The sequence below is a fragment of the Mytilus edulis genome, chromosome 6 (assembly GCF_963676685.1).
Source record: "Mytilus edulis chromosome 6, xbMytEdul2.2, whole genome shotgun sequence".
Taxonomy (NCBI): Eukaryota; Metazoa; Mollusca; class Bivalvia; order Mytilida; family Mytilidae; genus Mytilus; species Mytilus edulis.
This window is the reverse complement of record NC_092349.1, coordinates 42,908,480-42,920,971: the sequence shown is the minus strand read 5'-3', so window position 1 is coordinate 42,920,971 and position 12,492 is coordinate 42,908,480. Positions and strand designations below refer to the sequence as shown.

The 12,492-nt window shown below is 31.3% G+C and overlaps 1 protein-coding gene across 1 annotated transcript in view; it reads left to right on the top strand.

The window, feature by feature from the left end:
• Positions 1-12,492, top strand: part of LOC139527689 (G protein-coupled receptor kinase 3-like) — a 116,063-nt gene that overhangs the window by 45,360 nt on the left and 58,211 nt on the right. The window contains exons 5-6 of the mRNA XM_071323291.1: positions 2,243-2,329; positions 8,565-8,626. Coding sequence (XP_071179392.1) covers positions 2,243-2,329; positions 8,565-8,626 — 149 coding nt within the window. The remainder of the gene's footprint in view (positions 1-2,242; positions 2,330-8,564; positions 8,627-12,492) is intronic.

Genomic DNA, 12,492 nt, shown 5'->3' with positions numbered 1-12,492 from the left:
TTGCATGGAATTCTGCATCAGCAATTGGCATTTCAATTACAGTAGATGAGTTCTATCAGGAAAGTGGAAAGGAAGTGGGCACCCGTCCACCCCATCAAAATAGTGGTATAAAATGGTATTCAGATGTACTTTGAACAAGTTGCGTGGTTAAGACTGAGTAATAGTATCTATTTAAGAGCATGTGTATTCATTTGAGTATTCATCGTAACCTAAATCTACTATTTTCTTTGCATTTTCCACTGGCACCTTTCACATAAATTGATTTAATTTATAAAGAATTAATGTAGGTTTATATTTCACTCAATACACTTGAAGAAACCAAAAGCAAAGAACAGCCTATTGCTGTGATTCGTCTTAAGATTTATACATGTAGCTAGACTTTCAAATCTCACTTCACTGCCAGTTCACAGTCCAATTAGCACCAGTTTGAGCAAACAGGGGAACTCATTGTGTATGCATGGAAAATAATGAAATTATAAATGAATTTATTGAATATAAAAACAAAGGATATATGGAAAATCATTGATGCCATGACACAAAAAATCAGTACATATATATACATAGCAAACACACACACAATCAAAGGAACAGTGCTTTTATTGCTGCTTTTCATCTCAAAGTCACAATGAGGACTTCAACAAAAAGCAAAATAGCAATCACTTCACTGCAAGTTTAAGACTGCCATTGGCACCAGCTTTAGTGGAATTCTTTGCAATAATAATTTGGATAGACTCCTGGTCAAAAAGAGCATACTACAAAGTAATTCATATTTAAAACAAAATTGTTCTTGTGCCTAGGCTTGTCCATTTAAATAAATGTTTTCAATAAATGATCCATATAGACATGAAAGATATATGTTTTAAGAAGACCAGATATATATGTCTTAAAAAATAATCACTAAGTCCAGATAAAAAAAATTACCACAGATAACATTGAAAGAAATAATGCAAAAATGTTGTGCATCATCATAAAAGCTTAGAGCTATGTAAAATATTTGGTGAAAACAGTGCTATCAATTGTTGTAATTCTAGACTCCTGATGAGCTAGACCTTTAAGATCCCTGCATACTTCTATTACAAGATTTAGACATTTATGTAACATGATAATCCCCCTGCAGGAGGTTGGAATTTTTACTTAATGTTTATTGCTATATGTTGGTTTCTCAGTTAATTATGCAGACAACGTTGTGCAACATACATCCATTAGTAGTTCTGAAAGGAAATTTGTTGCATAAATAAAAGCAAATTTCAAAGACAAAAGGAGAAAAAGGTCGATCATTTATAAATCAATGGGATGTCTTGTTCAAGTAACAAGACATCCCATTATCAGTAGCAAGCATCATATCCTCCCAGATCCTGGATTTGGTTAATATATTTCAGTATAATGTGGGATGCATATATATATGGGTGTAGGGAATGTACAGATGGCTGTTAATACAGTGGCATGCATATCCATTCTCAGAATGCGATTTCTTTTAATTGTAATACTCACTCAGGCACTTTATTCACATAAATATCAAAATTGTACGCACTGAAATGTCCGTTTAAATTATCATTGAACATTAAAATATGTTTGTAATATGAAGGTTTTTCATTACAAGTATCACATAAACTTATTAACATTATTAATGTCCCATGAAAATGAGGTCACGGTCAGATGAACCATACCAGACAGAAATACAGACCTTACAATCATTCCATACACCAAATTTAGTGGTCCTAATATTGTGAATAGTACTTGAGAAATAGATCAAACCACTGTAAGAACTAAACATTGCTAAATGAACCATGAAATTGAGGTCAAGGTCAGAAGCAACATGTACACCTTACAATTGTTCCATACACCAAATATAGTGGACCTTATGCTTTTAGTATCTGAGATACAGAATTGACTATGTTCATTGACTTTTAATCATTATCACTTATCCATTTAAAAATGCTGCCAGGTTGTAATCCCTATGTCACACATTCTGCGAAATTTGTAGCTAGCGTGACAAAAAACTCACAATAATTTCTGTAAAGTATCTTAAAATTTGATAGAATAGATTATTAAAAATCAAACATTTTTGTATTCTCTCAATGAATTTGAAATTAAAATTTAGAAGTTATTCCAGAGATCAATTGCATAAATGTAAAAGTCATTTGTAAATTAAAAGCAAAATGTAAAGAAGAATTTGTAACTTGTTTCTTAGGTTTAATTGCTTTTATGCATGAGAAATGTAATCTTAAATCTCTATTTTCAGACATATACAAAAGAAGCTGTAGATTCTGTAAAAGAAGCCTTAACATTAGCACAAAGAAATAAAACACTAAATCCACACATTTTTGAAGTAAGTATATAATGTGATTATGTTATTGATCCGTAGTAAAACAAAACGTGTAAATGTCCTTTGTGACAAAGTTCCGGTAAGTCTTTTAATCTTAAATGTGCCGACAGCAAGAATATGCTTTATTTTGGTTTTTTTTGTCAACTCTGTAGTAAAAAGTTTCAGCACAATGAGCACATATATACTTAAACATAAAAACAAGAAGATTTGGTATGATTGCCAAGAGACAACTCTTAACGAGAGACCAAATGACACAGAAATTAACAACTACAGGTCACTGTACGGCCTTCAACAATGAACAAAACCCATACCAAAATAGTCTGCTATAAAAAAAATACAGTTTAACAGTTCATTCACATCTACAGTATGTAGTCATTGTCTCTGTGGAGAAAAACAGCTGATTTATTTACCTAAAAAAACCCTTACGTGACCTTAGATCCAGGGTAACAAGGTTAACAATTTTGTTTTATGTCCATGGATTTATTAGTTTTGAACAGCGGTATACTACTGTTGCCTTTATTTAGTTTCCAAATGTCAAGGAAAAGACATTTGAATAAATTGCTGTAGAAATCCAGTCCAATTGTGATTGTGCAAGTCAATGTAAATACATTTTGATTTTAAAGGTCATTGGATGTCGTATTAATCTCAGACTAACAAAAATAATCAGATGCAATAAGATTGCTAATGATCAGTTAGAACTTATAAAAGGTACATGGAAATGTTATTTTTTTATAATTTTATGTCTGATGTTTCTGAGTACAGTCAATTTGAAAAATATATATTGCAACATGAATAAGGGACATGCAGGCTGCCAAATAAACTTTACATTTAGAAATGGATCACGATTTAAAATTGAAATTAATGTTAAAGAGTCGGATAATTTATCAGAAATTTACCTAGATTAGTAATACTAACTGATCTTATATTTTAATTCAGTTTTGGCAACATTACATAAGTGAACATTCCTTTAAAAATAAATCTCAACCTTGAAAAATCGAAAAATTTAAACGAATGTGATTTGAAAATAATAAGTAATGCTAAAAAGTAAGAACACCCAAAAGTAAAAAATTATAATAAAAGGTGTAAGAATGAAATATTTTAGTTTGATTTTAATGGTAAAATTTACCTCCATTTGTTATGGGGTATTGTTTATATGCAACATGATACAAATGTATAACACAGTTTGTAAATTTGACCCTTCTATTTGAGGTATAAAGGAGTAAGTTCAGTAAGGGCCATATTTGGCCCCAATTATAAAGTTCATAGTTACAAGACAATGAATGGTTTTAATTGCCTTAAAGACATGTGAGAAAGTTAAACAAAACTATTTTTGTTGAAGTTTAATTCTAACACGTTGGTTTTTACTTCCCAAAAATATAAAGATAAAGGATTTTGGTGAAATTTGTCAAAATCAGCTTGATTTCAACCACATTAAGGACCAGGAAACACAGAGCGCAGGCGTCGACAAACTTAATATTCAAATAAGACGTGAAATGTCTTCACAAACATTATTTTAAAAGATCTTTGTTGTCGACGTATGCGCTCTATGTTTCCTGTCCAATAATCTATGGAAATTTACCCATTTTTAGTGATTTTTTCGTGAAAAATGAATATGAGTACAACTTGTGACGTCATAATGAAACGCAAAAATGTAAAATTTTCAACAAAATGGCTTAATTCCTATCTAGTCACTTTATAAGCTATAATTTATTGTGATATTGGTCAATAAATCCGAATTTGAAATTTACGCTAAAAAAGGGGGCCATTTTAGGACCTTACCGAACATACTCCTTTACTATATGTCTCTTATAATAATTAATTCTGCCATTACAAGAAAATTACACCAGCACAACATAATATGTTCAACTTTAAAAAGAAAATCTTATATCATTGAAATTTGATTAATTCAGTATATTCAGGTTAGCTGAGAGATTAGCTGTCACTAGCTCTTCGTATTACTGCATTAGTGATATACAACTGTTACTGGCTATAAAGCCCTCTCATGGTCAGCTCTTTTCTGTATTGCTGGGATGCAGTTTTGCCTTTGTAGATAAATTGGGTTACTTTCAACAACATATATTCTATGCATGTAAAATTGATATAGGTCACATTCAATCTTTATATTCATTATTGAGAGCTTTGTAGTTTGTACTAATTCTGGAGTATTAATCAACTGTGAATGGCTATAAAGCTCTGGCACAGAAGTCACTTTGTCTTTATCACTGTGAAGGAGTTTTGCTTTTGACAATAAATATTAGGTTAGAGTTTCAGGTCCCTAAGTAATATAGACTACTATACTTTTAAACATTGTGTTAAAATATCACTATGGGAATTCCATACAAAATATGATATTTTTATTGATTTTTATTTGAGTAAAACATTGCAGCCCGTTCAATTTCGAGTGATACATTAATTTCCCAAGTTGCAAGAATGATAATTAGTTTTAGTTCATTGTTAGAATTAAATTCTGCGCGAATATAGCACCTCGTTTAAGTATTTAGAGAATAATCATTAGAACTATCCAGTTGAATCCTGTTATATAAGTATTGTCATACTGGTGGAAATTACAGGTAATTAAATTGTCAATATAACAGGTAATTAAGCGTTGATTACTTGTTACCAGCCTACTATCAGCATGGAATTATTATGATGAGCCGCTGAATTATTTTAATATTCGCTTCCGTCATTATGCTGCAAAAGAACATTAGTCCTTGAGCAAATTATATCTTGCATGTAAAATGATTGATTATGAAATTTCATTACGGAACAAAGTCATGCAACCGATTTGAAAATCTAATTTTCCAGTTTTAAGTAAGTGAGTGAGTGATTTAAGTTTCTGCATGCAATGTTGATGAGGCGATAATAACAACCAAGAAAAAGGTTATCAAGCAACTCCCTCATCCAAGAAAAAGGTTATCAAGCAACTCCCTCATCCAAGAAAAGGTCATCAAGCAACTCCCTCATCCAAGAAAAGGTTATCAAGCAACTCCCTCATCCAAGAAAAAGGTCTTCAAGCGACTCCCTCATCCAAGAAAAAGGTCTTCAGGGCAACTCCCTCATCCAAGAAAAAGGTCTTCAGGGCAACTCCCCCATCCAAGAAATGGGTCATCAAGCTGAACTCCGTAATAAAAAAAAGGGGACATCAAGCAACTCCCTTATCCAAGAAAAAGGTTATCAAGCAACTTCCTCATCAAGTGACTTTTATCCCAAAAAAGGATCATCAAGTGACTCTTTAATATCCCAAAAAAGGATCATCAAGTGACTCCTTCATCCAAGAAAGGGTCAAAAAGTGACTCTCTCTTCCAAAAAAAGGGTCATCACGCGATTCTCTCTGCCAAGACTGAAGAAATATTTCATCAAGCTACTCTCTAATCCAAAAAAAAAAGGGTCATCAAGTGACTCCATCATCTGAGAAAAAGGGTCATCAAGCTTGAAAAAGGATCAACCCAATGAATTTCATAAAAAATATAGTTGCATCTATACTTTGATAACATGTTTTGTGTGCAGCCTTTCAGTTTAAAAAAATCCCAATAATCTCAATGAAATGTATAAAATTTCTGGATTTTTAGTAAAAAGTTTATGTCATTGATGACGTCATATAGAATAGAAAAATCATTGTCATGATCACAGCCTTCTGAGTTCCTGAATTGTGTAACACCCTTCTTTTACAATATGCATCACCTCTGTCCATTGGTCAGCCCATCCACCCACACTTTTAATTAGATATATATATAAGACGATGTTGAATGAGTTCCTATCCAATTTATTTAGTTTTAAATATTAATAAAAGGACATTTTGGGTAGATGTCACTCTGAAAGTGCAACTCAACTACGTTACAATAATCATTTTGACCGTACCTAAAACAAAATAATTCAATTTTCTAAAATAAATCCTTGAAACTATCTTGTGATCTATTTATGCATTTGAGTACCCTGATGAGCTGTTAAGCTCAAAGTCAATAAAGAATTTGAATGTTCTAGTACCCTTTTCTGTTATGCACAATTACCTTAAAGCTATATCAAGTAATGCTAAATATATAATTGTAATTTGGTCTATGTCTAGACGGGAAAATTTATGGCTAGGAAGAAAATAGATTAGCTGTTCTGGTAACTATTGAGAAAAAGTTAGGAATCTCTTGGGTACTATACATTCTTCTGTTAAGATATTCTTCCCCATGATTAGTATTTTGATTTGTTCTCACTTTCGGAAAGATTTATTACTACGTTTCTTGTAATCGGATAGTTTGAATTTGTCTCAAATTTTTATGATGAATGATTTCTTATTCCTTATAGGTTGTAGTTAGTAGCCTGAGAGGTTGCTATAATGAAAGTGTAGTGTTCTAGAAAGAAGTGATCTTGTTATAGTATTTTTTGTGTATTTGTATCATAAAAAAAAGTTTAGTAAATAATAAGAGTAGTAAATATTTTAAGACTTTTATAGTTTTAGTCTCTTTTTTATTTCATTTTGAAAAGTGTTATATAACTCCAGGGGTTTCATTATCTTTCATGTTGACTGGTACTTTCCACGTTTCTAGGTGGTACTTTTTAATTTATGAATATCTTATTTTAAAATTCCTACATTTAGGCGGTACTTGTCAATAGCATAGGAGGGTAAAAGTACCGGGTACCGCCTCCTAATGAATGGCCTGTAACTCCAGGTAGATAGTTCAAAGATCAAAGTCACATTGCCTATGAATACAAAGTAAAATTTCTTCTACTAGCTATCTTTTGAGCCTTAAATCTTTGTCAGCTATTACAATTATTTGACAGAACCTTTCAGCATATTGAATTAGAGTTGTCTTCTCAGTAGCTGATCCAGGGGGGGGCCCTTTTTGAAATGGGTGGATCCGCACCTGCTTCTGCATCAAATCTATTAAGATCCCAGTTTGACTTGATAACAAATGGTGCTTATGTTTAATGTTTATGTTGTTACTGATCCCATGAACTGTATGTTGTGTCATGTTTTCATACAGCCTTAAGCTTTGAAACTCCTTTATTGTTGTGTAGTTTGAGGGACACTAAGTTATTATAGTTTGTGGTATTCCTGGTTATTATAAAAGTTCCTATTTATGCCCAACAAAAGGTGTTTTTGATCATTTAACAAAAGTAGATGTGCTATTTAGAAAACCTTGGTATTCTAATTTGTATTTTTGAAGAAATATAATACATGTACAGCTTAAGCTGTCTAAAATGCAGGGCACATCACTATTTAGAAAAAAAACATGTATTCCAAAGTAATTATTAACATAACGTTTAAGAAATAATTACAGAAGTTGGAAAACTGTCTGCATGATTTTCTCTAGATCTGGTAGTTAATACAATAATACAATAATGATGGAAGCAGGAAGTAAACAGCAACAAACGTTCTATATGTAAAATATAGGACATCTATGTAATTGTAAACAAGCTGTGATATTGGTGATTATTTCTATAACACATAATAAGTCTTTCATGACATACTAATGAAAATACAGATATATATGTGATGTCTGTAATCAGAAACCCTTTCCTCCATAGTGACGCCTTTTGACGCAACCCCCTTTACTCCATAATGACGCCTTTTGACGCCTGTAGTACAGTGTATGCCTGTGTAGTACCTCAGTTGAAATACTTTGACTACAAAGTGTCTGCTTCAGACTTAATAAAATATGTATCCAATATGAAAAGGATATTCATAAGAATATCTGACTTGAATTTATTTGATGAAATATTTGTTTTTCGCAATTTGTTTATACTTTAAAGCATATTTATAGCATTTTATTGAAAAATCCTATGTGAATCAAGTATGCAAAAAAAAAAAAATGTCAATGGAGGAAAGGGTTAAGATACAACTATTTAGTGTGTACGTGTTTTTAAATTTTGTTTTTCCCATAACTCCATTTGGTTGGAGATTTAAGATTAAATGACCAGACGCATGGGATAGTTGGGAAAACTCCATGCAAGCTTTTAATTGCAGCAATGCTGCATTAAGATGGTTGTATTTTATAACGTATGAGTATCTACAGTAGCATACTCAGAAAATAAAATATTCTGTATGTCCTTGTTAATAATAAAAACTTCATTAGACATGTTAGATGTGTACAGCACAAACAGCCTTTAAATTGTGCAGTGATGAAGAAAAAGCTTGAATGTATTTAAAAGACCTTTTAAGGTTTCACTGGTGTTTTTTTTCAGGTTGCTGCTCATTAGTTATACACCGATTCTTCTTTTAATTAACTTTTTCTTCTTTTCTTTTCAGCCATATATAGAAGAAATTTGCAATTCATTGAGAGGCCATATATTTGATAAATTTCTATTAAGGTAAGTTTAATAGAAGGTATATAGAAATTTAATCGTGTAGAGCCAAACCTGTCTGAGTGGAATCTTTTCTTAATTGGAGACCTGTCTAATAGGAACCTTCCCTAAACAGAAAACCTGTCTAAATGGATGCTTTTCTAAGGAAACCTGTCTAAATTGACCTTTTTCTAGATAAACCTGTCTAAATGAAACCATATATAAAGAGGCAACCTGTCTAAGTGGGCCCTTTTTTTTTTTTTTAAAGAAAACAGGTCTACATTGAACCTTTTCTAAACAGGAAACCTGTGTAAACCTGGTAACCTGAATTTAGAAGAAAAGCTTAAAAAAGTCACTCAATTTTACCTTCATTCTTGTTATGCAAGTGATTTTGATGATGATTAATCGGAGACATACTCCAATAAATGTCTATACATTTGTATTTGCAAAATTATTTTGTTAGGCTGCTGCCCTGTAGACATTTAAATCACATTTGTTGATTCATTTTCCCAGCTTAGTAAAGTTCTAAAGTAGATTTTATACCTAACTACAGATACAAGAAATGTATTTCCGTAGAAACAGATAAACAATCACTGAACTCGATTTAATGACCTTATTTCCCTAGAGTCTGAAATACTATGATAATGTCAGACAATTACAGAAAACTACTCAAATAATTGTTTTTCAGTATGTCAAATTTTGATCGATATCAATGTGAAATAAATATTAAATAATTGTTATCAGTAAGATTGTGCCTGTCCTTCTCAATATAGAATAATCGTAGGTTGTCTACGAATATATAAGATATTGGTAGGAGGCTTAGAAACCGATCAAAATGTGGGGCATAGTAATGTTAAGATATAATCGTACCAAATAAATCTAATGAATAAAAGTGATATCAAATAAATTAAGGGAAGACTTTCAATAAGTATAATTCTTTGAAGTGTTTTTTTGCCAGTTTGTTCCTCTAGTTCATCTACAACCTTTAACAAAAGTTTTTATATCAATGATTGTTATGTAACCAACTGCATGAGTTCCTCTCCTCAGAAGTCTATGTAAAATGGTAATCATGTAATGATGACTATGTAAAAACTTAAATATTATAAATAAGGTTTTAAATTGTAGCAAGTATAAATTGAAGATTTTTTTCCTTTTACTACAAATAAAACTACATGTATTTAGAAGTAAATACATGTATTGCAGATGTAAATGTGAATTTTGGACTCAAACTGGTAATTTTTTTATCTTTGTTTACCTTACTGTCCTTAGTACCTTATTAATTTTGCAGAAACACTGTATATATAACAGAAAAGGTTTCATATGGTCATTAACTGTATATATCTTATGTATATATAGAAAAGAAGCACATAATATTCTCAGCAGAAAAAAAGTCCATGCTAGTGAATTTTTAAAGTAAATATTTTAGCAGTCTAGACCTGCCAACTTTTCTGATTTATGGAGGAATTCTTCTGAGATTTGATTTGATAATAAAGGCTGAAACATGAATAAAATTGTCCCCCATGACTATATATTCTTTGAGTTTTCATTTTCAGAATACATCAACTCCTCTGTATCTAGATAAGTAAACTGCATCGCAAGACTTGATAAGAAATATAAATTATTCCAGATGGTTAATTTTTCTACTCAAAATAATTAAATATTGATCAACTCTCTGATTTAATTCATCTACCAGAAATTCTAAAGTGAATTATAGTCATGTGATTTGACAATAGTTGACGGTTATGTAATATGTTCGAGGGTCATATTGTAAGTTATAATTTGATTTGTAAACAGAATCATTTTATGGATTTTGTAACAGAAATTTAAATATAAAACTGTTTTGGTCCCACGCATTTCCACATTTCACTATTGTTTGTAGAAATTGAAACCAGTAATTTTGCATGAAGGAAGTGTAGAAACTCACTACGCAATTTGGTGATCTCTTTCAGAATTAAATTTTGAACTTTTAGATTTGATTCATGGTATATTTGCATTGACTTAGCTAATCTCTACAAAATCTCTTTTCTCTGCTCCTGATCAATGTATTCAAATTATTCTTTAGTGTCGTTCTTGTAAATATTTCTGTCATGAGCTCTTAAATGTTATAGGTTAGAATAGATAATGGTTACAATATGATTCAAAGAGACAACAACCTAAACCAAATAGTAGAAACTACCGGTAGTCTAAAACCACCAATGGATCTTTGAGATAATCCTGCATCAAAAGACAGTCTTTATTTTATGACGCATAATTTATAAAAATCAAACATTTTATATTTGCACATTTATGAGAAAGTTTGCTCAGCTACATCAAATCCCTAGAAACACAGACAAAAAAAGGGGTCGATTCCTTACATTAGACAGTAAAAGATTGTTGGACCTCTTTATTCTGAACAAAGTTAAATGGCTGTTACTTTATGGAAATATTTATATAATTTATTATATGTTGACACAATTTCTGGATAAATGTCCTCATCAGAAAGAAAAACTAGAACAAGAACAATCAATCATTCCTTGTTAAGTAACATATTGTCGCTGGATCAAGTTTCATTGAATGTTGAAGAAATTGTCAATGGTCTATGATAGATGGGACATCTGCTGGGTAAAACGCAATTAATAGGTGACCTTGTACTCCCTTTCTTCAACAGATCTTAATAAAACTTGGAAAGTAATTTCCTTTAAAAAAAAAAAAGGATAGAAATATTTAAGAAAAAATTGATCGAATTTTGTTAACTGCTGGATCATTTTAAGGTTTTGCAATTTTAATGCCTCCTCATAATTAAAGCATTTTCCTATATCTATTTAATTCTTCCATAAATATTCCATAAAATGACATATTAGTTTTACGCAATCATGAATCTTATGTAAAATCAAGGAAGATACTTTTGAAAAGATGACAATTTGAAAAAAAGTTGTTTTTCCAATCAAACAGAAGGTCAGCTGTCTTGAAAAGGTTTGTCAGACTTTTCTGTCAGTTAATTATGTGACAAAGATCATGATTTGTTAATTAAATTCAAATACAATTGAGTGCTCTCAACTTTGAAATACTTATTTATAAATGACTTGTTGTTACTCTTATGGCTTTTGTATTTCTTCTGTAATGTAGTGCTTTGGATTCATTATTATTTGTTGGATACCAATTTTCGTGGGTTTGGTGGGTACAGGTGAACCACAATTTCAAATGTTCAATAAATTACAAATTTTCTATATGCTTTGTATACAGAGATAGACAAATCCACGAAAACACAAGTTGTCCTCAATCTACGAAAATTGATACCCACGAAAATAAATGAATACACAGTATTCTGAGTTCTTTTACTATTTTGTATGGTGCTTGTTGAGTAGCAGTATAAAGCTCCAGTTTTGATTATTTTTCAATGTTTAATATCATGGGATAATTTTTAACCGGATTTTTGTGACAAAAATGTCGGTTATTGATTTGGGGATGTACGGCGGGCGGGTGGGCGGGCGGCAATCAAATGTTGTCCGTGCATTAACTCATGAACCGTTCAACCAAAGCTTTTAAAATTTTAATATGTTGTTACTGACAACTAAATGAAGGTCAAGTTCAATAATGGCGATTTTGACTTTTACCGTTCAGGAGTTGTTGTTCTTGAAAGATTGAAAAATGGAGTTTCCAGTCGTGTCTGTGCATTTACGCATGAACTGTTCTACCAAAGCTTCCCAAATTTTTATATGTTGTTACTGACAACTAAATTGACTTTTACCGTTCAGGAGTTATGGTTCTTGAAAGATTGAAAAATGGAGTTTCCAGTCGTGTCCGTGCATTTTCTCATGAACCATTCAACCAAAGCTTTTGAAATTTTTATATGTTGTTACTGATGACAAAATAGAGGTCTGAAGTTCAATAATGATGATTTTGACTTTTACTGT